Here is a 25,681-nt window from a genome sequence, read left to right on the forward strand (position 1 = left end):
CATGACGAAATCTGTTTTCTTCATAGTGCTTTTTATGCTCACACAAATCTGAGCCTCCATTCATATTTTCATATTTTAAAATGTGACATTATGGCATTGTTTGCCCGTTCATAATATACTTATCAAAACACTGCGCTTGTAATTAACCCTAAAATTATGTTATGTTCGATATGTCTATATAGATTTCGACCCAAATATATTCAGGCATGATACATCATTATCGTTAGTTTGTTAGGCGCTGTCAAGTGCATGTGTGTATGTAAGTGCGAGACAGTGTGTGTGCATACCTGGTAATACCACGTGCGGTAATATATACATCATAGAATTATTAAATGTTTATTTGTTTTTATTAAACTTTCTTATCATAGTTGCTTTTAGAGTGTGCCATTTACATGGTACTACCTTAGAGGACACCCAGGTAGATAGATTCCTGCTAAAGCCTTTCCTCTTGTGATCTCTCTTTGCTAGACCCGTTGCTCCTCTGTCTCCTGTCTGAAGGGAGGGAAGTGAACTCCGCCATGAGGGCATCACAGGAGAGGGAGACCCTCTCTCTTACCAGTCACTCCACAGACTCAGGTCTTCAATCAGACTTAATAAATCGACCTCGAGCACTTGTGCTGTTAATCACAGTTTGAAATATCACAGCCTCTGTCTCCCCTTTCAAGGGGTGAAGACTTTGCACCCCCTTCATGAAATGTAAGGTGCATGAATACCTCCATATGTTGCTGTTATTTATCCCACTAAATGAATAACGATACCCTGGGGATCACTATTTATTGGATGCGATAACTGCAATAATGAGTTCCACCGTACAAATATGAACTAACCTGTGGAATCCACATGCCCAGGTATCTTCTGAGCCTTTTTCGTCTGCCATTTGATCTGTCAAATATTTACCCGCGGAAACTGACGGGGTGAGAAAAATCCAACCCACCCTTGCGCACTGCTGTTTGCGAGGTACCGCAGTTTTCTAAGGATTTGACAATCGAGAGATTCGTAGTTTCATCCCACTTTCTAGATTTGCTCCTTAATCTTTCTGTGGCCCAGGGAGAACCTTTTCTTCCAGTGCAGGAACTTTTGTGCAGGTACTTCAGTATTCCGGACATTGTCCCATTAACATCTCCCAAGAGTGTGCTCATTTTAAACAAATGCTTCATAGGTCTGGCATTTACGAGAAAAGTCAATAGGCTTCCGTCGGTTTCCTAGCAATAAAGTTACACAGAGTGAGAAATGAATACCGCGATGAAGACAGTCCAGTATAGGCTGTAGTCCGTCTCTTTCTGCCTTCATGCTTGCATCTATAACTGCATTAGGAAGCTTAAGCAATAGGCAGACATTATTAGTAACAAACATATTGGTACTCATTTTATCAGCCTCTGAAAGTTGAAGACCTAAAAGGCCTTGCTGGAATCCATAACCTGACGCTCTCTGGGCAGGTGTTCTGTCCAGTAGGCGACCTTAACAGCACCTGTGGGGCTATTCACAAAGGTAGCTTACACCTGAAAATAATTTACGTGTCAGTTTACTCCTACACTTATGAGCTACTTCACTACTTTTGGCTATTCACTATTTATGAGTGTATAGTTACTGAAGAGTGTAGACTTACAGGTCTCCATTGCATTAAACTGGGGGTGGAGCCAATCCGATGTGTGTAAATTATTACAGCTATAAAGCAGCAGTAGAATCTCGAGCACCACAAATGGCCATGCATTGGTACTGCACTACCCTCCAAAAGAAAATAATGGAACCCCAGGAGAAATAGCGCTTAACTCAAATAATATATTTTGATTTTCTAAAAATATAGATGAATTTAGCTTTCTCTGACAGAGGATGTTTTTTAAGAGGTGCTGGTGCTTTCCTTTGAGTTTGTAAAACTGATACCCTACTTTACTCAGACAGTGCTACAACTAAGAAAAAAAAAAAAAAAAAAAACTTAGCCAAGATAACCACAAAGAAGTTATACAAACATTAAATACACTAAGCACTCGTCGAATTTTCAAAGTCAATAGTAACTAGTATGACCAAAGTATTCAAGATCCTCATATCTATCAGAGTCCAATGTGTAACTTGATTTGCTCTTTATTACTCTTGATCAGTTCCTATCTAAAATGCTCCAATTCAATCAAAAATTGCTCCAGTTTCAGTCAACACGTGTTTCGTCTGGCAATTACCCCTCAACTTTCTCAGGACTTTCTGTTTAATTCTTAAGGTAAATTTCTTATATAATTGAAAGAGTGTGTCCTGCCCTTTGCTCCGTACACTCCGCGAATACTCTAAACACTAACAACAATAAACTACATAGGGGCATCATAGACGGAGAGGGATCACTATTAATGTATAACATCAGATAAGAAGACTGGTATTCTTATATGTTACAGCATGACTAATCAGAACAATGGGCAGGTTATAAGAAATGAGTGGCCGGCGGGTGGAGGCGGGCCTCGAACACAGAACCGGGAGGCAAGACTATGCTTTACTTTTATAAAATATAATTATAGAATTTTCAAGGACATATTGTGACAATTTATATATTTTTTTCATTGTCAGTTTGAGAAATCACGATTTCAACATCAACTAGGAGAGGACCATCCAAAAAAATTCTAATTTTACATGGCTTCATTTGTGATATTGGTCAAACCATCGTAGAGCACAGCGGTGTTTTTTCCGTGAGGGCAGCGTAGCGTCACCTCCGCTCACTGTGTGCCATGGTGACAAACATGAAATGGCAATAAAATGATTTAATTGTCATTTTACGTTTTGCCCCAATGTGTGCTGCGGTGCCAAGGGCCCCGAGGCAAATTACATGTGGCATGTCCTTTGCTGCCGATTTGCAGCAGAGGACTGGAGCAGTGGCTGACTGGATGCTCCAAATTGCGCATGTCACTTTGGCAGGCTGTTTTTTGCAAGCCAAAGTGACATGCTCACTTTGAAGCTCTCCACTCACCAAGCAGAGCCCTCCAGGGCCTAAAGGATCTCCCAGCCAGCTATCCAATCCAGTTGCTTCTCTCATGCTGGTTGACAGCATGAAAGCAGTGTCTGGATTGCTCAGGGGAGTTACAGCAGACTGCAATTCGCAGAACACTGAGGAGGAGGTGATGCAGTAGGTAGGTACCTTTTATTTTAATTTAACGTGGGGTTTTGGAGGGAGGAGTTGTTTTATTATGGGACTTGGGAGGGAGGGGTTATTTTATCCTGGGCTTTTGAGGAAGGGGGTGTATTATTAAGGGCTTTCAGAGGAAAGGGATGGTTTATTTTCTTTTTTGGGAAGTGGTGGGGCAAGCGAAATGCCTGCTTTTTAAGGTTACCAGCCACCTCTGGTAGAAAATTCAAAAGGTGGTCCGTGATACAAGGATTGTTGAGTTATAGCATTTATGCTATTTGTGAGTAGAGGTTTGCAGTACAGAGCAGGCGTGTCCAGATAAAGGTTATTTCTCCTCACCTAACAGTTGTAACCTACAATAAGTTATTTGTAAAGCAACTGTTCTTGTAGACATGGCATCACCAGGAAACATTCCAGACTTCAGTTTGAAATGTGCAAAAGTGTGATAGAATACTTATTGCAAAAATATCTTGTGGACAGAATATTGTATCAAAAATATTGAGGCCCAAAATGTTGAGAAGGTAAGTGCAAATAGGAAAGTGTAGATTTACTATTCTTAACTCCACATCTACACATCTTGAAGATATACTGTCAAGGTACATACATGTGGAGATAAATATAGTAAAACTTTGCTTTACAATAGGAACTTACCTTCACAATATTTTTGTCCTTGATATTCTTGAAACAATATTTTGTTCAAACAATAATTTTTCCTCAATATTTTGGCCAAACACCACAATGTGCAGGATACACCTAGCGTGATGTACTATACAGCATTTCTATGCCAGCTAGCTTTTTACAGTAAAGACATGCTATATATAAGGCCTATTCAGAAACTGCACTTTGTAGCATGCTTAGTTGTACTCCATTAGTACTACTAACACAATACAAAATGCTATTCACAGACCTGCATGCAGAGGTCAACACCTCCTACTCTCCTGTCTTTTATGTGCGGAGGCATACATTTTAGTAGCACCTCTGGGAGGGACAGGTAGGAGTGGCTGGAAAATTAGGAATACTTACTACTAATGGGGAGGGGTTAATGAAGCTGAATGGGAGCATTAGGCGACGAGTTTGAGGGGTTTAGGGCAGGAGAAGCTCACACCCACAAAAACATAAGCCAAGTGCCATTCCCAAACTGTACTTCTATAATTACTACAGCCAAAATGAACCAAAAACAGTCATAAATGTACTCCAGCTCAGACGTGGTGTAAGTCTAGCATTCCACATGCCCAACTTCTGGGACTGCAGCACCCTCTCTGTCATAGAAAATAATGGAGATTATGCCTTAAAACAGAGATCTTTTAAAAATCTTTCTATACCGTCCAATTGAGAGATCCAGGTGATATCTCAATGTGTTAAAGTATAGGGAAAGATAAAAGTTTATTACATTTGAAAAAATAGCAGCAATATTTCTTTTGTTAAATATTACTGGCAATTGATCGTATAAATTGAATTTAATTGAAGAACAAAATAAAAAATGCTACAACGCTATTAACTTAATTTTGAAACATTTAAATATATTACATTAAATACAAAATACTTTTTACTGCAGTTAAGTTATTCTGAAGTTTAAATAAAATAATCCCATGTGAAGTAGTTTTTTAATATCCAATGTCTTCTGGTTATTCCTGACCCAGAGCCCAAGTGGGGGTGGTGTGTCGTACAGCGGAGACAACCATAAATAACTTGCAGGTGCTTGTAGTCACAAAAGACACACACTCAGGCGGACCGTGAACGCAATGATTGCTGGTGTGAACAAGACCTTATAGTCGAAATGCATCCTTTACGGCAAAAACGTTTTTCACTTTCACAGTCTGCCTGAATGTGAGTCTTTTGTGACTACAAGCGCCTGCAAGTTATTTATGGTTGTCTCCGCTGTACGACACACCACCCCCACTTGGGCTCTGGGTCAGGAATACTTTAATATTTTAATATGTATTAATAAACATTAAAAGTGGTGTACAGAAGTAATTAAAAGTAATTTAATTATATATTAACAAAAAATGGGGAAACATTATTATTTTTTTTTAAAGTCAATCAAGGTATTAAAATATTTTAAAATTTAATTCCTATTTTTATTTAAAAAAATGTTTTAGCATTAAATTGCCACTCATCCCTGGTGGCCTAGTGGCCATCTGTGTCTGTCTGTTTTTCTCTCTTTCCTCTTTTTCCTGTTTTTCCTCCTTTTTCTGTTTCTCTCTCTTTTTGCACTTTTCACTGGTTTTAGAGCTCCCCACCACTGCTGCCTCCGCAGCCTCACCCCCAGCCTCGAAGTACTTTCCTGCTCTCCCGTCTCCCAGCTGACCAACCCTTCCTCCCTCCCCTTCTTAAGGTTGCTCCATGGGAGTGCCAAAGGCAAGCCTGTCTGCGCCCGTCCTCGCCTGGACCGCACCCAGTGCCACAGACCCTGGCTCTCGCACCATCCACTGATATGATGGTGAAACCCTCCGCGCACTGAACCCAGGACTTTCAATCCCCTGCCACCTCGCTTCCCATAGAGGCACCCATGGAAATCTTGCCTGCTGCAACTACCACTGCACCTTCTCCTCACTCCAGACATCAGAACCCCCAGCTGCAGAACCATTACAAACCCCTCCAGATCACCTCAAGGGCATCCTCCTCAACATCTCCTCCCTTCACAAGCATGCCATGGAACTTTGGAACCTGATAGACTCCACCCGCCTGGATGTCGCCTTCCTCACCGAGACATGGACAAACACAGCATGTGAACCAGATATCACCATCCCCAGCGACTGCAAACTGCTCCGCAAGGACTGACCTTCTAGATCAGGTGGTGGACAAGCCATCGCCCAGACGACCACCCTCCACCTATCAGGAACACTCCACCCTCATGGAGCACCTCCGCTTCCAAGTCTACGTCACCCCAAAGACCACCATCTGAGGCACCCTTATCTATAGACCACCCAGCCCACAGCCAGCCTTTAGCGACTCCATCGTCAACATCATAGCCCCCCACGCACTCGCCTCCACCAGCTACATACTCCTCATAGACCTCAACTTCTACATCGATGACCACAACAACCACAACACCTCCTCGCTACTCGAAAACCTTAACATAATTGGTCTCAAGCAATTGGTCACCTCACCAACTCACATCGACAGACACACACTCAACGCCATCTTTTCTGCCAGCAGCAATGTCACCATCGACGACTTAACACCGCTACACTGGACTGATGACCACTGCATCCATTTCTCCATCACCACACCTACAGCTCACATCATCACCGCCTGTCCCCCCCACAGGAAATTGAACAAGACCACAGGGGATCAACTTGTCAACACCCTCAGGAACTCGCCATCCCCCTACACAATAGATGCCAAAACTTCAGCAGGCAACCTCTGTCAATGGGTCGCCGATTGTGCCAACACCCTGACTCCACTCCGAACAACCACAGGGAAACACACCACCAAGAAAGCCAGCTGGTTCACCCCGCACTCCAGGAATCGAAGCACACCTGCAGGAGATTGGAAAGAAATGGAGGAACAGCAAATCCCCAGAGGACCGCGCAGCCTTCAAACCACCACAAGATTCCACTGTGGCCTCATCAGAGCCACCATAAAAAACCACCCTGCTGGACCTTATCAACGCCACCACTCACAACACAAAATAACTTTTCGCCGTCATCAAGGAATTCGCCAAATCACAAGCTAAGGCCACTAACATCCCTCCATTCCAGGACCTCTGAGACAGAATAGCTGCCTTCTTGCATTGGAAAGAACTCGGATCCACTGAACCCCCACAGTTCCTGCACTCCAGGACCCCCCTCACGACAGACAAGACTCGCCCCATCCACTCCAGAGCAGCCATACACTTTGGAGCTCCCACCGATCCTTACCCTTACTACATCTTCAACAAAGCCAGTGGCTTGATCGCACCTGAGCTCCGCAAGACCATCAACTGCTCCCTAGAGTTGGTCACTTTCCCCAAGGACTGGAAGCACACCGAGATCCGCCCACTCTTGAAGAAACCCACGGCGGACCTCACGGATCTCAAGAATTACAGCCCCATCTTGTTGCTGCCAAGGTCGCTGAAAAAGCAATCAACATTCAGCTCCCCCAACACATCGAGGACAACAACATCCTGGATATCTCACAATCGGGATTCAGAACTAACCACAGCACGAGACCGCCCTGCTCACCGTCACAGATGATAGCCACTCTCTCCTTGACTGCGGCCAAACAGCAGCCCTCATCCTAGTTGACCTATCGGCCACCTTCAACACAGAGTCCCACTGCACCCTATGCGCCGAACTCCACGTAGCAGGCATACGAGCAAGGCCCTTCGGTGGATACACTCCTTCCTGACAGGCAGAACGTAGAGAGTCAGACTCCCGCCACATCAGCTACCAGGGATACAAGTTGTTTCCCACACTGTTCAACATCTACATGGCCCGCTCACCCCAAACGTCAGAAACTACGGATTGAACATTGTCTCCTTTGCTAATGACTCCCAACTGATCATCTCCCTGACCGAAAACCCCACAACGGCCAATAAGAACTCCCAAGACGGGATGGAAGCAGTCGGCACCTGGATGAAGGAGAGCTGCCTTAAGCTAAACTCCAACAAGATCGAGATCGTCATCCTCCGCAACCTGGGGCGACTCCTGGTGGCCCTCCACACCTAGCAACCCCTCACCCCTACAGACCACGCATGCAACCTTGACGTTGTCCTCGACTCAGCACTCAACATGACAAGACAGGTCAACTCCGTCGCCTCCACCTGTTTCCACACCCTCTGCCTCCTCCGAAAGATTTTCAGATGGATCCCAAATGACTTCTGCAATGCGGTGAGACACGTCCTGGTGGCAAGCTGACTTGACTACAGCAACGCCATCTATGCCGTAATCACCAAGATGGACCTGAGCAAGCTACAACAAATCCAAAACGCCTCTGCCAGACTCATCTTGGACATCCCCCACCGAGAACACATCACAGGACACCTGAGTAATCTCCACTAGCTCCCCGTTGTGAAAAGAATCAACTTCAAGCTCCTCCTACACACTTACAGGGCTCTCTACAACCTTGGACCCAGCTACCTCAACCAGTGCATCACCTTATACTCCCCTGCCAGACCTCTCTGCTCCTCCCAGCAGTCGCTCACTACCGTACCCCGCATAAGGAAGTCCTCGGCTGGAAGGAGATCTTTCACCTACCTTGTGGCAAAATGTTGGAATACCTTGCCTCTCCACCTCAGGCAGTCACCATTGCTACCTCAGTTCAGGAAGGACCTTAAGACCTGGCTCTTCGACTGAATCTTGAGACTTTCCCCACAGCATGTTGAGACCCTATGGGTGAGTAGCGTGCTTTAACATTGTTGATTGATTGATTTAAATGTTCTTGAAAATGGCCTGAGGCATGTTTAAAGGTTTACTTAAGTGGGTGGCTCAATCAGTGCTGCAGGCCCACTAGTAGCATTCAATTTACAGGCCCTGGGCACATGTGGTGCACTTTACTAGGGACTTATAAGTAAATTAAATATACCAATTGGATATATGCAATGTTACAATGTTTTAGGGAAGGGCACAAGATCATTAGCACTGGTTATCAGTGTTAAAGTGTGCAGAGTCTTAAAGCCAGCAAAAACGAAGTAAGCAAAAACAGGAGGTTTGAAGGCTAAAGATTGGGGGGAACCAGGCCCTGCGTGCCTGATAAATTCTCAACGATCCCTCCGGCCCCCTGAACTTCAAGTATCAGTTTCCGTCAGTGTTCTTCCTTCATTTACTTTAGGAGCCTCTTGAATGCTCCCATACATAGGCTGGACCCATCATTTTCCATCACGAAAAGTGCTCCTCTATCTCTGACCTCCAGCTTTCCCACTCAGCTCCACTTGAATGTTGGCCTCCTACAGAGTGACCCTCCTACTGGGATGGTTTTCCTGACCACAGATGGAGGGACTCTCTTTTTTACATTGTAGGGCAGAAGCATTCTTTTTTGTAGTAGGATTGAGCACTCCACTAGAACCATCAAGTTGGAAAGACTCCTCTAACATGAGGAGATGGGAGGCCACCTCTTACATGACAATATGGAAGACTTCCTGGAAAACTCACCTTCTGATTAAGAGGAATAGGACTCACACTCATCCATGTAAACAGGAAAAAAACTATTTCACCGACCAAGAGAAAAGAAGAGGCCTGCCATGCTGATTTGAGGTTTTTATATTGTTAACTCACAGCAGGTATTTAGGATCTTAGCTCTCCTAGATGCAGAGGTATGTCTGTGGGTTTGCCCTTGGAGGGACATGGTGTGGGTGTCTGAGTGCAGGCCTGGCCCAGTGTGGTGCTGTGTAGAATGTTGTATTTTCCTTGTGATCTGTAGAGTGCGTTAGATGTTACTGCCTGATGGCCACGTACAATTTGCAGTCATGTGCCTTGAGGTTGTCTCAGAGGGATGTTTCGAAGTGGGAGTATGGGTCCTCTGACCCTCCATTTCATCCAAACCAGCAGAGTAGTGTACCCATCAATGTGGGTCATCTGAAGCAGTTTCTAATGCGTGATCTAGGCTGCGTCACAGATTTACCACATGCACCCTTCGTTGTGAACCACGTGTCTGCAGAACGCAAACAGCTCATAGCCTGAAGTGGAAAATGGGCACGTTCCATCCACTGCCTCTAGCCTTGGCTTCTGTTCTCTGCAGAGCTGCTGGCTTTTGTTACATTTCTGGCAGGTGAAAAGGCAAAACAGACACTTTGAAATAAAGCACATGGTTCACAGAGATCCCATCACTCTGCGATGCTGTCTGTGTTCATTGACCCTTTCGAAGCTCCGGTTATGAAGTGAGGCGTTTCATTTGCTGCGGTTCACATTCCTGCCAGTGTATAAGAACAATTGTGCTGGATGTACCTCATGTATTCACACAGGAAAAAACATACATTTGAGTCTGTTTGTCTGGTTTAGTGTGCTTGCTTTTCGTGACAGTGTGATGCGATGTGAATGCAGGCATTCTAGGCCCAACCATCCGCCCTGCAGTCAGGGGCTAATACTGGCCCCAACAACCCCTGCAGTGTACGGGGGCTTCCTATCAGCATAAGGCCATGAATTTCTGTGACATAGCAAATGGAAGTACCAGGGACCTCTAAGTTCCAACCCATCCCGAAATTGGGGGAGGGCTATCATTTGGCATTAAGGCACTGTGTGCGGTCTGGTCTACTCCTGTCAGATGGGAGCGCATTTGTGCACATAAGTGAAGTAGCCAAGATCGCCGCTTCTAAAACTCTCCCATTCCATTTGTGTCCGAGCCAGGTGACTTTCGGTAAGATTCGGCTGTTTACCGACCTATGTGGAGTGGGAGAGTGGGTTTCAGGTACATTTTGTCAGTTAAACTGAAATCACTTATTCCTAGACAATCCTTAAAAATCATCCGCCTTTCTGTAACAACCTTAAATGAATAAATATTCATTTAACTTGTTTCAAAGGTGGAAAAATGAATGCATTGCATTTCTTCCATTGTCACAGATTTCTACAAATCACTGCTACCCCACCAAACTTTAACCCTTCATATATCTGTTCTATCTGAAATATGAAGTGAGCTAAGTGTCTCCAGTTGACTGAGATTGGTACGAGCTCAGCAAACTCAGAAGAATGTGCTTTGGACCACACCATTTGGTAACACAATTTAAAGGCCTCTTTCAAACCTTGCATTGCATCGTAGCATTTCTTTACTGCTTACTAGGCTTATATGAGACGGTGAAGTGTTTAACCACACAGATAGCAAGCTACACCATGTAGGGTTTGTGGTTGGGAATCTGTTGTTCTTGATTTTAGCCTATATGAAAAGTTTTTTCATGTTGTGCATGATAACCACCGAGGTGCAGTTGTCGTGTCAAGGGAAACTGAGCCAGGCAGAGTGATGAGTGAGGTTATGTGATAAATAGACACACAAATTAAATTATATTAGTGACTAACCAGCTTAGCCACAGGGGCAGTGGGATGCTGTGTGCCCGTACACCAAAAAGGGAATAATGCATGAAGGCCCAGTAATCCATAAAGCGAAATGCGCCACGCAGAGATGCTGTCAGATGAGTAAAAGGATACCAACCAAGCAAGAATGGGAACTGGTGACACAAGCAGTAGCCATGCACCATTTTATTTTAGGTATTTATTTGTTTTTTCAAGCCAGGGGCACTATCTTCTGTTGAACAAATACATCCTATGAAGATGGGAAGGATGTGGAAGAGCAATCAAGGCAGAAGCTGAGCAGAAGCTATACACACTTTAGGATGCCCCGACTATACCTACCCTTGCTATGCTAAAGAAAGGCAAACATTTTGAGCAGGGGTTTATGCCCCAAACACTTCTCAGGCTCTCAGAGGGAGGCACGCAACAGTTGAGTGAGCCCTAGTCAGGTTGTAACCCAGACCCCAGCTGAATGGGCACCCTGTACGTGCAAAGGTGAGGAACGAAGCACTTGGCAAGTTCATGTCCTGACAGAACAAGAGTGAATCGGCATGCCTTGAATGGCCTGCTGTCCACACCCCTCCATGTGTGCCCGGTACTCTTCTTGGATCCCAGAAACCCTTGTTTTGTTTCTAGTTTACATAAAGAGACAGGCTCCTGACCTTGTAGAATTTACTCCCATAAAAACTTCCACTTTCATTATTAGTAATGAATGACATTCAGTGCAAAAAAGTGACAATGTAGTATAAAAGACTTAACCCTGCTTTCATGTTCTTTGGGTCAGAGAGGAACATTTCACCGATTTGGTAGTTCTCAGTTTGTTCAGTTTTAGCCCACCTCATCTATTGTGTTGCACATCGGCAAAGGCAGAACTGGTACACAAGAGAACTTAAATGTGTCAACTCACGACAACTTTCCTGATCGGCTCATTGCATTTAGGACTTTTCTTGCACAACCCTAACTGGACTCACGTCACTCTCTATTTATCTGCACGTATTAACTGCCTTGTCACCATCATCCCCAGCTCCATACTGACAGACTGTGCTATCTTGGGTCTTTCACTCATTTCTTGCTCCTCACAAACTGAGATGTGCCTTTCAAGATTTGACATAAAGCGGCCTATAAAATTCATGACTTGGATTTCACAATATGTTTTCTTTCTTCCCTGTAGGGGTGACTGGCTGTATGTGGCTCTGTGTTATCCAGGGGATTCCACTTTCACAGTTGTGTCCGATGTTTACCAGCGGCAGACGGGGCGAGTTCATTCAGTCCGGCATCTTAAACCCACTCCTTCAATGCAGCGTTTCTTGAGCCAAACGGAGGAACAGCGCTTCTTCTATGTGGACAGAGATCTGGGGTGAGTATAATGCTGGCATGAGATGTGGAAAAAGTAATGTATCAATTTGTGCTCACAGTCCCACCTGTGGGCAGCGCATGGTTAGGCACCCCCACTCCTGTCTGCCGCTACCATGTGGGATAATGGAATAGCTGCGACTGCTCTCCCTTCCCGGGGCCAGCACTACCACTACTTGAGCAGGCAGGGATAGGGAGCGAGCACAATACTAGAATCAGTGTGTACTTCACAGTCTCCATCTGTGCATGGCACACAGCGCATCCACCCTTACTCATAGGCTTATGGGATGATCCTCTTTCTGCCACTAAAGCCATCTCCTCCTGTGACCCATACTTCCTGAGTGCTCACTCCATGACTTTCCCTGTACCAACTCTCTTACATGGGTGGCTACTGTTGGATTTTTTTTTCCTGGAGCACCAGGTCCTTAGTAATTCTCACTTTGATTGTTTACAAGGCAGCTCCCATCTTCCCTTCTTTGATCACTCGAAAACGTCGAGCTAGACATATGATTATTGTCCTAAGCAGGTTGGCTTACTTGTTCAGCTTATCAACGAATTATTATTGGTAATTGGCACATATATTAATCTTCTGCTGTAACAGGCGAACTGAAATGCTTTCTGGTCACCACCCCCTTCTAAAGGCACCCTCACATTTGCCACAGCTGGATAAATATTATTTCATAGCTCTGTGGTGCATGGAGAAGAAGGGGATGTAAAAAGTCAATTTCTACGTAGGGGGTTATAGCTGGTATGAAGCCTTCCAGCCTGGAATCCATCCTGTGCTGATTCTGGCTAATTGTCTGTATCTTTCTTACTTGTTCTTCTTTCCAGCTTCGACATAGTGGATCACCAGATCCAACTTGACAGGTAAAAGTCAGTTGTTAGTGTTATTGGACAAGCCACGACTTGGTTTAGGACCCTTATTTCTGACTGTGTGCAGAGGATGAGGGCTTTCAAGTGGATCAAGTCCCTAACTCCTCTCTTATTTAATTAAGTTTCTAATTAATGTCTTTTGAAATCAACACATCTGCAACCACTCAAATGATGATGATAAGCTTATAAATCCATGTTCTTTGAGAAGACAGCATTTAAGGGATTCATGAGTAAGATTAACCTGGAAATGTATGGCAGTGGATCAAACTTCTCGTCTGCCGTTTCTCGTTCCCATTAAATTATTGTTCCGTGTGTGCTCGTTTTATTGCATCGTGATTTATGCCTGAATTCCTTTGTGGGGAAATGTTGAAATACATTTTTAAACTGTAAACGTTTTTGGCGGATCTTTTTGTTCATTTTCAAACACAGGCACCTAGTATTCTTTAGGGCCTCGAATACCGTTTATCTCAGCTATGCCATTGCATTACCAGGTTGTTAGTTTTGTATACCCTAATACATACATGCCACCATTTTAGAAGAGGTACGTGGGAGATTTAAAAATAATAATTGGGAGAATGCATTTACCCCATTGACTTCTAGTGACACAGAGTCGATTTCAAGAGGGAAACAGCCAAAACGGTGCCATTTTAAGCTTAAAAAATAACGAGTCTCCCACCTGAATCGGGTCTTTTGCAGAGGCGACTTTTCAAAGTGGTGGGGCATAATCCTTGGCTCGAATTCCAAATAGCTTTTTCTTAAAGGGTTCTCTCACACTTTCTTGCACTAAGTTCACTGTTCCACTCTGACTCACACAGTCTCACTTGGTCTTATTAATTCTTGCAGTCTCACTCATTCTACTCTTGCCCACACTGTCTCACTCAGTCCCACTCATTCCCACTGAATTACTCAGTCTTACTATGACTCAGTCTCTCACACACAGTAACACTCAGTTACACTTACTGTCATTCTCCCTCACTCGCTCATATTCATTCTCACACATACTGGCCCTTACTGTCATGTATTCTCAGTCACTTTTACTCACACACAAAGTCACACAGACATGCTCACAGTGCTGGCATTTCACCAACTCTGTACAGTATCTCTGATGGCTGGCGTAGGCACCTTCAGGCACCTGTGTCAGCAATCCAACAATGTCGCTAGCTGCCTAAGTTTGTTGCTGGAACTGGACAGGGTCTGCATTTTACTTTTATTATATCAAGAGTGAATAAGTATTCACTGTTGATGCAATGAAATTGGACGACAAAACAAGGAGGGTGTAGTGTAGCTGTGGAGCCCATAAAGGAGAGCCACCACTGGTCCAGTGACACCAGCCATCAAACCAGTCCATCTACTCAATCATCCATCCTTTCACTAATTCATCCCCTCTTTCATCTATCCATTCATTCATCCATCCATCGGCTCATCCATCTATCCACACTTTCACTCAGTCATCCATCCTTACACCCATCCATCCACCCTTTGTTCCATCCATCCATCCCTCCATTTACTCTTTCACTCAGCCATCCATCTTTTCACTCACTCACTCACCTATCTATTCACCCATCTATCAATTCACCCTTTCACTCATCCATCCATCCTTTCATCCAGACAGCCATCTACCCTGCCTTTCACTCATTTATCAATTGTTTTACTTATCCATATTTACATACATCCTTTTGCTCATCCATTCTTTTGCTCATCCATCCATACTTTCACTCCATCCATCCATCCTCCCTTTCACTTATACGTCCATCCTTTCACTCTGCACACTTACCTCTTAAGCCACTAGTGTAATTGTTGTCCACAGCTGGTAACTTCCCTCTCTTGGGCATATATTTTTCAAAGTGAAATCAAATGCAGTATTAAACATGTGTTTCTGCGAGGAGAGCAGCCTCCTGCACCCCTTCTGCCGCATGCCCCTCTGTGATGACCAACAAATTGTTGCCACCCACTGTGTCCTTGTCTCATCGGCATGACCCCACCCCCAGCCAGTGAAGTGGATGAAGTTATGTATCTCCTCCCAGGGCCACTGGTGATGCGCCCCAAAGGCAACCGGATCACTTGCTATCTAATCCAGCTCTCCCTCTCCTTTGATGTCACTGCTGTAGCTTGTGCCTGCAGGTCGAAGAAAACCTCGCCCAACCAGCACTTGCGCAGTAGGAGATCTGCAAAGTTCACTAGAGTTCACGCAAGAGATTTAGCACACTGTCTCAGAGCAGTAATTTATTTTCAGCTGCTCTGTGTTTATTTCCCTGTTCCCGAGGGTGGCAGGGCAACTCCCCTTTTGCCCATGAACACCATTGTCACTGGTCTTTTGACATGTATGCCTAATAGTCTTTAGAGAGGTCATCTGAAATCCTCTATGAACAAATCATTCAGTAATAATGGCACTATAAGCAGTCTTACTGTACTCTTCCTGTCCTAGTGTGTTGCTTTTATACTAAGTAATGCATTTATACAAATGAAAATATGCTGGTGGATGAAGATATCTAATACTGCGAATGCATGCACACACCATGTGCTTTGTACAAAGAAAAAAAAAACGTGACCTGTGACCTAAGATTGCATTGTCAGGTATATTCCTCCACCATATTCTGAACTGCACATAGTGTACAGCCTTTAAAATGGTGTCAAGAAATGTTTCAGCCTAAGTTATCACTGCTGGGAGATTTACTTTAGGACAAGGCATAAACCTAAGGTCCGGCTGTTGAGATTTTAGGGAATATGTTTTACAGTGGGTTTGACGATTTCAGAAATTTTCTTAGGGTAAGTTCAGAGGTCAGTTTGCTAGATTTAGGGATATTGTATTTTTACCTGTGGGATGCATCTTCAATTTCATTTGTATTGTGTAGCTGATATTAATGTTTATGTGCATTACTAATGCTGTCGTCTTTAAATAGATATATGTAGGAGGTGAAATTATTTATTGAATACAATGGATTGGAGTTTGGGTATAATCACATAAAGTATGAGATGTTGGTTATTGAGAGTTATTTATTATTCATACACTGAATCCAATAGGATTATATTAAGAGTCATATTTAATATTTAATTAGAAGACACTTTTGGACAAGAATCAGATCAAGCGCCTTGGTGACTATTTAACACTTAAGTATGAATGCGGATTTGCTCAGAATAATAAATTGTGTTGAGTGAAACATTAGGATGAATTAATCTTTTGACGTGTGATGTGAGTGATCGTTTTTTGCTGCTGTCTCTTTTAAAACAAAAATATTAAAATCAAAATAGGTGTCTACCTGATAGAGACTTCTAACCACAGATTCCTTACCTTAGAAATATCCCATGTGCCAGGCTGTAAATGGAATTTTATCATACGCAGTACCCCTGCTCGCCGGTAGGTGGTGTCATTCAGCTCCGCATGACATTGCCAGCGTCGTCCGGAAGTGATATGCGTGGTACCTATATAGGTGCTACCTCAGCATGCTGGTTTCAGTTCTTTTCGTGTGGCACCAGTCAGTGCAGATCCACAAAAGAGCTACCCCAAGTCACTTTTTGACTGACCCCTTTTTGATCTTTTGTCGAAGAATTCTTTCAGACTTTGTCTCCTGGTGTGAGGTATACACGTGAGGAAGGCTGCCTTTAAGCCCTGTAGCTCCTGCCACTGGCAAATTTCGTGAAGGACCCACACCTCATCTGCCTCTGAATGCGACCTCAAAGCAAACATCTGCGTTCCATGCACCCCGAGTGCTTGAAGGAGCGGTCCCTAAAGCTCAGTGCTGCTCGACGCCAATTGTAAGAAAGTACCTCTTTTGGCATGGTCACTGCCCCACTTTTTGCCTGGTTTCTGGTGCACTTTTGACTAAAAGTGCACTGGGATCGTGCTAACCAGGACCCCAATGCCAGATCTCTTTCCCCCAAAACTGCACATGTTTTTTTCCCAATAGGCAAAAAAAAACCTTTAACACCCACTGTAAGTTCCTAGTAAATAGTACCCCTGGTTCCTAGGGCCAGGGGTCCTAAGGAGGGTCCATAAGGGCTGCACCATGAATTGTGCCACCCTAAGGGACCCCTGACCAAGCACATGACAGGCTGCCATTGCAGGCTGCGTGTCTTAGTGCAGACAAAAGTGAAAACATGACATGTCACACAGCCTGTGTGCTATGTACCCTAAACACTGCATGCAATATATGTAAGTCACCCCTCTAGCAGGCCTTACAGCCCTAAGGTAGAGTGCATTATATTACATGTGAGGACATATCTGCCTGAGCAGATATGCCCCACTATGACTTTGTCGATTCTCAGACATAGTAGGTGACTAGGGAAGTGCATGTGCTACACTGTTGACTACGAGTTTCCCAGCTGCATGATGGCTTCTCTCAATACAGGGATGTTTGGTATCAAACATCTCAGATTAATAAACCCTCACTGATGCTATTGAGGGATTTATTAATAACTGCACCCAGAAGTCACCTTAGAGGTGCCCCCTGAAAACCTACTAGTTACTCGTGTGTTGACTGACTGGTCCTGACCAGTTCAGTCACGATAGACACATTTCTGAACCCCCAAAGGTGACAGCCAGAGCTCTTGTGAGCCAGAGACAAAAGCCTGCACTGGGCGAGGATGTTACCACCTCCCCCAGGCAGGATGGACATTCCAGGGCGGGCAGCTTCAAAGGCCTGTCCACCTTTGTAATGCGACCTAGGTCTCTCTAGATGGTGGAGATGACCGGCACCCCTGTCCTGACCCACATTTGGCAGCAGAACAGGAGGGAAAATTGGTCATATTAGGAGGTGTGCCCACTTCATGACAATCCCACTCCTAAATTAGATGAGCTGAAATGGACACTACTTTTTAAATTCCATTATCCTGTTTGGAAGGAATTAGGTCACTAGGGTTAGGGTTATACCCACTCTCCAGCAGAAGTGGTCATAAGGGAGGGTGTAGTCATCCTAAAAGTGGTCACCTGGCACACCCTGTAGCATCCCTAAATTGACTATGAGGTACACCCGTGATCCCTAGAACTCAGATCCTAATGACTTAAGAAGAAAAGGACAAAGAAGCGTTGCACACGTAGAAGAGGAAAAGGAGAAGCAGCTGACTTGGTACCAGCCCCACTAGCCTGTTGACCTTGACGGACTCTGCCCAGAAGGACAACTCGTCCTGCAGCGTAACCTTTCAAGAAACCCAGGAGGACTGCCTGCCTTCCATAAAGACTCAAGACTCCTGTGAGCAGCGGATCTGCTCTGCAATAGAGTCTCAAGAAAGGACTCTGAAGCCTCCGGAACAGCAAAGTACTGACAGTCGAAGTGGCCTCTGCACCCGACGTCCATGGCCGGAGTTGAAGCCAACCAACGGTACCATCAAGGTTCCCCAGCTGTCCAGAGTCCGAGTCCAGTGTGGACCCATCCATCTTTGACCTTCCCCAAGTCGCCTGCAGCCTCTGCATGCAGGCCCCCTCTTCTACGGCCTTATGGTGAGAAAAAAAACATCACCTCCAGCAACCACTGCACCCGTCGCTCCTGACCCAATCTGATGGGGGTCACTCGTGCCAACGATGCCCCCCAGCTCCCCTGAGCTCGAGTCCACCCTGGGTCCACCCCTGCTGGAATCCCCGATGACGCCTGCAGCCTCAACATGCAGGACCCCCTGACCGTGAGTACTCCCTGATGAAGAAAGCCGATGCCTGAGGACACCCATGCATGCATCGCCTTTGGCCCTGGAGAAAAGGACCAAAGTTGCACCTACATCTCTGAGCACCCCAAGTCTGCAACCTACCTGCTTGTTGCCCCTGACTGGTTTCCTAGCCAGAGCATGTAGCCTGTTTGTCCCGAGGACCAGCTCCCATTGAAAACCATAGGTCGCCCAACGCCTACTGCACCCCTGCACCCGGCCACCCCATTGCAGCCCAGAGTGACCTGCTGGTGTGGTTCTGATCAGTGCCCAGTACTCACCTTAACTCTCTGAGACTAGTCTCATAAGTCATTGTTAACCCTGTGTTTGCTGAACATTGTTTTCCGCTATAGATTAACACTGAAGAACTCTGAGAATTGCACTTGTTGATTTTTGAACCTGAAAAGTATTTATGCTTGAAAAAGTGCTTGCCTGATTACGAAGTTCTTGAATTTGAAACATATATAAAAAGAAGTGTTATTTTTCTAATTTGGTCTCTAATTTATTCTTTGAGTGTGTGTCTCATTTATTGCCTCTGTGAGTACAACAAATGCTTAGCACTATCTTCTGATGAGCCTAACTTCTCGTCCACATTAACAAAAAATAGAGCATTAATCTTATCTACATTTGCCTCCGCAAGCCAATTAGGGATCCATTGGATTCTCCACACAGTGTACTTCTTTTTAGTGCACCATAGAGCAAGCCAGCTTCCTACACCAATGCACTCTCATTCCTGGTCGAGGGGAAGGTCCCAGGATTGGTCGCAAAGGCCATCAATCTTTGTCACTGTCAAAGTCTTCCGGGCAATCAGGTAAGTCCCACAAGGAAAAGAAGAACAAGGAGTCGAAGCAGTCTTTGACTTTGCCCTGTCTGTCAAAGTCATCTGATGACAGGAGGGAATGTTGGCATTCGAAGCCTGGCTCCGTGGTTGAGCCTGCACCTGGGATGTCTTCACACCTCCCCAAGTTGCCTGGAGCCACTGCAACTATTGCCCAACTCCATGAGTTTTATGAGGCCATGCACCTCATATTTGAACGGCCCGTCCCTGAAGGCATGCACCTAGGCCCGTGGGTTCAAGAGAGGCCCCTACTGGTTTTCCACCAGCAGGTTCACACCCAGGGCCAGTCTGGCCCCTTGGATCCATGGACATATGCAGACCGATGCCTGTCGAGCCACTTTGACCTTCCCCGGTGGCGGCCCCACTGCTGATCGCCTCAGAGGCGCTGGCACCCACCAGCGGCTCTGACCCCATTCTTATCTCCGTCTGTGACATAGAGCCAGATGGCATCGTTCGACGCTGACTGGAGCCATTCTGTCCAGGCTGGAGCCTGAGCCTTAGCCCTGTGGGCTAGAACTTAGGGGAGATTGGGAGGGACCACTGGTCACTTATGAATACTAGCCCCTAGACCCCAATGAGGACATTTGGTGTGAGGATCTGACAGAGGTCAGTGGTTTGAACACTTTCCCAGACACTAGTTTGGTGTCTCCTCCTACTATAGCTATAGAGAAGGGCACCTCATTTGCTATGGTGGTGAGGTGGTTGGCTGAGGTCCTGGGCCTTCGCTGCCCTCCATGACTGTCAAGATGAACGTCTTGACAGAGGTGTTCCAGCCAGGAGTCCCCCCATCCTAACTGTTTCTCCAGCTTAACAAAACCCTCACAGACATTCTACTTGGGGCCTGTTCCACCCCCTGCACAGGGGCGCCTGTGAGTAGGATAATTGCCCACCGGCACCACCTCAGCCCAGGGGACTTGAACTTCCTCACCCAACAGCCCACCCCAGAGAGCTTGGTGGTCCAAGTCTCCACTTCCAAACTAAATCCAGGGACATTACCTACAACTCCACTGGGCAAAGATCTTCTTTCTTATACCTGTATACCTTGGGAAATGAGATGTTTTCCTCCGCCATCCTAGCACTGAAGTCAGTGAACACCACATCCCTTTTCGGCTGATACTCCCACTCACTTTGGGTCATGACTGTGCAGGTGCTGCTAATGGTCTCTAAGAAGGCCCGAGCCATACTCTCCCAAGCTATTGCTGATGGGAGGGATACAGCTAAATTCACCATAAGCTTTGGCTTTGGCCTGAATAGGACTGACTCACTAAGCAGATCAGTTTCATCATTGCGGGCCTTAGGTGCCATGCCTGGTTTGGAACCACTGGCTTTCTGAGGGATGTCCAGGCCTCACTCATGGGCATGCCTTTTGATGGCTCCCATCTCTTCAGAGAAAATGCGGACTCCGAGCTAGAGGGCTTCAAGTATAGCAGCTCTGCGGCCAGGTCCTTGGCCCTTTCCATGACACTTCGCCAACCCCAGTCTGCAGTTTGCGCCTTTCGGGGCCACTGACTGGGCTTCCATCCGCCTCTCTATGCACCCAGTACTATGGCCCACAATCTTCCTAGCCCTTGCGTGGCCAAGGACATGGCACCCACAGACCTCGTGGGTCAGGCAGCCAGAGATCAAGCAAGTCCACCACTACTCTGGCTGTTGCAGCCTCCAAGTCTCCTTAGTTTGACCTCCGACCATCATGGGCGCCCGGTTGGAAGAAGGATATGCCATCACAACTAGAATTCAATAACATCTGACTGCAGGGTTCTCCAGATTGTCTGGAGGGGCTACTTCCTCCCTCTCATGACCACCCTTTCACCCATGCCACCGACTCACGACTGGCTGATGGAGGACCATCTTTCATTAGTCCATCAGGAAGTGTCGGCTCTCTGCCTAAGGGAGCCATGGAGAGGGTCCTGGCAGCAGAAGTAGGTCATGGATGCTATTCCCACTACCTTCTGGTGCCCAAGAAGGATGGAGGACTTTGTCCTATCTTAGACCTGTGCCCTCTCAATTTCTTCATCAAAAAGGAGAAATTCAAAATGCTCAAACTTGCTTAAGTCATGTCTACCCTAGTCCCGGAAGACTGGATGGTAGCATTGGACTTGCAGGACGCATAATTACGCATCCACGTCTTGCCTTCCCACAGATGTTCACGGTAGTTCACGAGAATTTTCAGTTCACTGTGCTCATCATCAGTGCCCTTCTAGTGTTCACAAAGATGATGGGGGAAGTTGCAGTTCATCTGCTGAGATCAGGGTTGCCAGTCTTCCCCGATCTTGACGACTGGCTGTTGAAGGCAGGTTTAGGCCAGGCAGTCGTCTCCTACCTCTAGACTATGGTGGACCTCCTGCACTCACTGGGGTTCAATATAAAAATGCTGAAGTCACACTTGACCACATCTCAGATGCTCCTTTTCATCGGAGCTGTTCTAGACACAGTGCAGTTACTGGTTTATCCTTCTGAACAGCAATTCCAGGATATTCAGGCTATGATGTCAATGTTTCAACCTCTGTCCTGGATTTCAGTGAGATTGAATCTGAGGCTGCTTGGCCTAATGGTCTTCTGCATCCTGCTTGTGACTCATGCCAGCTGGTGTATGCAAAGTCTGCAGTGGGACCTGAAGGTCCAGTCGGCGAAGCATCAGGGGAATCTCTCCAACATGGTCCAGATCTCTGAGGGCACTGCAAAAGGTCTGCAGTGGTGGTTAATGAGCCACAAATGGGTCAGGGGCAGACCCCTTTCCCTTCTCCTACCAAATCTCCCAGTAGTGACAAATGCATCACTTCTTGGCTTGGGCAGCCATCTGAAAGATGTGGAGATCATTGGATTCTGGTCTCTGGCAGAATCTGGACTCCACATCAACCTGTTGAAGCTCCGAGCGATCCAGCTGCATTGAAAGCCTTTCTACCCTCCATCAAGGGAAGGCTAGTGCAGGTGTTCACAGACAACACAACCACCATGTGGTAGTGCAACAAACAGGGTAGGATGGGGTCATGACCCTTTGACAAGAGGCCCTGCAACTCTGGACATGACTGGAACGCCAGGACATTTACCTGCTGCGTTAAAACCTGGTGGATTCTCTAAATGACAAAGCAGACAAACTCAGCCAATGATGCCTAGTAGATCATGAATGGTGTCTCCATCCGGAAGTGGTGCAAGTTCTCTTTCAGCAGGGCGGAGAACCTTGGTTAGATCTGTTTGCCACAAGAAAGCACAATTCCAGCAGTTCTGTGCACTGGAGTTTCCAAGGAAGCTCTCGTCAGAGATGCTTTTCATCTCGAATGCAGTTCAGGCTTTCTTTACAGCTTTCCATCCATACCACTCCTACGCAGTGTTCTTGAGAGGATCAGGAATGACCAGGCCCAAGTCATTCTTGTGGCTCCGTCTGGATTTGGACAGTCTGCTATCTTGAATTGTTGAGCATGGCCACTGTATCTTCGATCAGGCTGCCCCTTTGGGAGGATTGCCTGTCGCAGCAATGAAGGAGGGTTCTCCACCCTAACCTGTTAATGCTATGCCTTCATGCGTGGAGATTGCATGGCGATAGTTGACAGCTTTTGACCTTCCCTTTCGAAGTCTGTAATGTCATCTTGGCAGCCAGTCGTCCATCCACCAAAACGTTGGGGCAAGTTTGTGGCATGGTGTTCAGAAAAACTGACTAATCTTGTTTCTGCTACCCTTTCTCAGGTCCCTCTATCTATTCTTTCTCTTGCCTGTAGGGCTCTGCTTTGAGCACTGTTGGAAATGGCCCTTTTTGTAGGGTTATCCTCAAACATTTTGCTTCTGACCTCCTGATTTTGATCCTGTGCTGAATTTCGTTTTTGCTGGCTTTAGGACTGTGGGCACTTTACCACTGCTGACCAGTTCTAAAGTACAAGTGTTCTCTGTCTAACTGGTATTGGTGATTGGTTTATCCATGATTGGCATATTTGATTTACCATTAAGTCAGTACATAGTATAGTGCACCAGGTGTGCCCAGGGCCTGCAGATCAAATGCTACTAGTGGGCCTGCAGCTCTGATTTTGCCACCCACATGAGTAGCTCTGCAAACATGTCTCAGGCCTGCCATTGCTGTGCATGTGTGTGCAAGCCTGAAACACGTGTTTTAAACTGCCATTTCGACCTGGCAAGTGCACCCATTTGCCAGGCCCAAACCTTCCCTTTTACTACATGTAACTCACCCCTATCATAGGCCGATGGGCAGGGTGCTATGCATGTGAAAGGTAGGACATGTACTGCTGTGTTTTACATGTCCTGATAGCAAAATACCACTAAATGTGGATTTCACTATTGCAAGACCTATATCTCCCATGGGGTAACACGGTGATAGAAGTGAAATATCTTTTAAGTGTAATTTCCCATTGGGAGCAGATAGAGATTTGAAGTTTGGGGTTTCTGACCTCACAGTTTAAAAATACATATTTTGGTGAAGTTGGTTTTTAAATTGTAAGTCTGAAAATGCCACTTTTAGAAAGTGGCATTTTCTTGATTAACTATTCAGTGCCTCTGCCTGTCTGTAGAATACACGTCTGGGTCAGGATGACAGTTCGGCTGTTTGTGAATTCACTCTAGACAGTCACACAAAGGGAGCTGAGGTGTGCCCTGCATATGCTGATGGGTCTTCCTGAGCTAGAGTGGTGGGAGGAGCAGACACCTGCACCTGTGCCTGTCCTCCCACAATGCACTGTGCAACCCCCCGGAGTGTGTCTGGGGCCAGGGCAAGAAAGGCAGGATCTTGTGCATTACGAAGACTTCTCTTTGAAGTTTGCCTACTTTAAAGGCAGAAATGGGTATAAGTACTGGACCTCTGACCCCGCAAAGTTAGAAGACTTCTGGACTGAGGGCATTCTGCCAGAGAGAAGAGCTGGATGCTTAAGGAGGGACTGCCACTCTGCCTGTTGATTTTTGTGCTGCCCTACTGCTTGCTGCTTGCTGCTTCTGTCCCGGTAGTGAAAGGACTGGACTTTGCTTTCTACATTATGTTTTCCAAGGTTCTCCAAGAGCTTGAACTGAGCTTGGCTCCTGTTAAGAAGTCTCAGGGACATCAAAGACTTAATCTGCCAGTGCCTGGGCTCTTCTGCTGAGAGTCCTGACTTGTCAAGTGGTGCCAACTCCAGTCCCTGGGCCATTGGAAGTGTAAGCTGGTGACCTTAAAGAGGAAATCCACACACCGGGCAGTAGCAGAAAAATCAACACAGCGTCTGACCCGCGGCTGGAGAATCGATGCTGCGCTTATCTCACGACTGAAGAATCAACACTGTCCCTGTTTTACCGCAGCTTCATCAACACAGCCTATCTAGATTTTCCATGCTTCATCCCTGGGGCATCAATTTCGATTCGACCCCGCACAACAGTAAGGAACAGAGGCTGCATGTCTGAAAATCAACGCATCACCATTCCTAAGAGGAAAGAATCAACACATTACCTCCCCTGCCAGTTAGGAACCGATGCCTCGCCTCTTCTACGAGGAAAGAATCAACGCATCACCTCCCCTGTGTAGTAAGGAACCGAAGCATTGCTTTGCCTTTCGCTGCCTCACCTCCCCTGAGGCCCGCATCATCTTTGTTTTTGATGCATCCGAGATACTTTGTGCTAAAAAGTACAATTATTGATTCCTATGGATTAAGACTTATTTCAACCTTTAAAAAGTTAAAAAGTGATATCTTTAATTGTGTATGTTGGATTTTTGTTGCTTTAGTCTTGTTTTACTAATATACATATCGTCTATTTTTCTAAACTAGTGTGGAGTACTTACAAATACTTTACACATTGCCATTGCCTCCCTGTCCTGGCTGCTCATGCCAAGCTACCAAGGGGGTGATCAGTTGTTACCTTAGCTGTGTGGCTGCCTTACCCTGACTAGAGTGCGGATCCCTACTTGGACAGGGTGCAAACCACTGCCAACTAGAAACCTAATTTCTAACAAGCACCATAAAAAGGTTAAGAAGCCATCTCGGCATTTCTGCACCTGCC

At 45.9% G+C, this 25,681-nt stretch overlaps 2 protein-coding genes across 3 annotated transcripts in view; both read left to right on the forward strand.

Moving 5' to 3' along the window:
* LOC138284333 (cell surface hyaluronidase-like) overlaps positions 1–25,681 on the forward strand; it is a 633,659-nt gene that overhangs the window by 447,923 nt on the left and 160,055 nt on the right. For both annotated transcript variants that reach the window (XM_069223000.1, XM_069223001.1), the window contains one exon: positions 12,191–12,376. In XM_069223000.1, the coding sequence (XP_069079101.1) occupies positions 12,191–12,376 (186 nt within the window). The remainder of the gene's footprint in view (positions 1–12,190; positions 12,377–25,681) is intronic.
* The window catches only part of CEMIP (cell migration inducing hyaluronidase 1), an 899,136-nt gene that overhangs the window by 315,209 nt on the left and 558,246 nt on the right, over positions 1–25,681 (forward strand). The gene's annotated exons all lie outside the window — the stretch shown is intronic.

Source organism: Pleurodeles waltl, chromosome 3_1 (assembly GCF_031143425.1).
Source record: "Pleurodeles waltl isolate 20211129_DDA chromosome 3_1, aPleWal1.hap1.20221129, whole genome shotgun sequence".
Taxonomy (NCBI): domain Eukaryota; kingdom Metazoa; phylum Chordata; class Amphibia; order Caudata; family Salamandridae; genus Pleurodeles; species Pleurodeles waltl.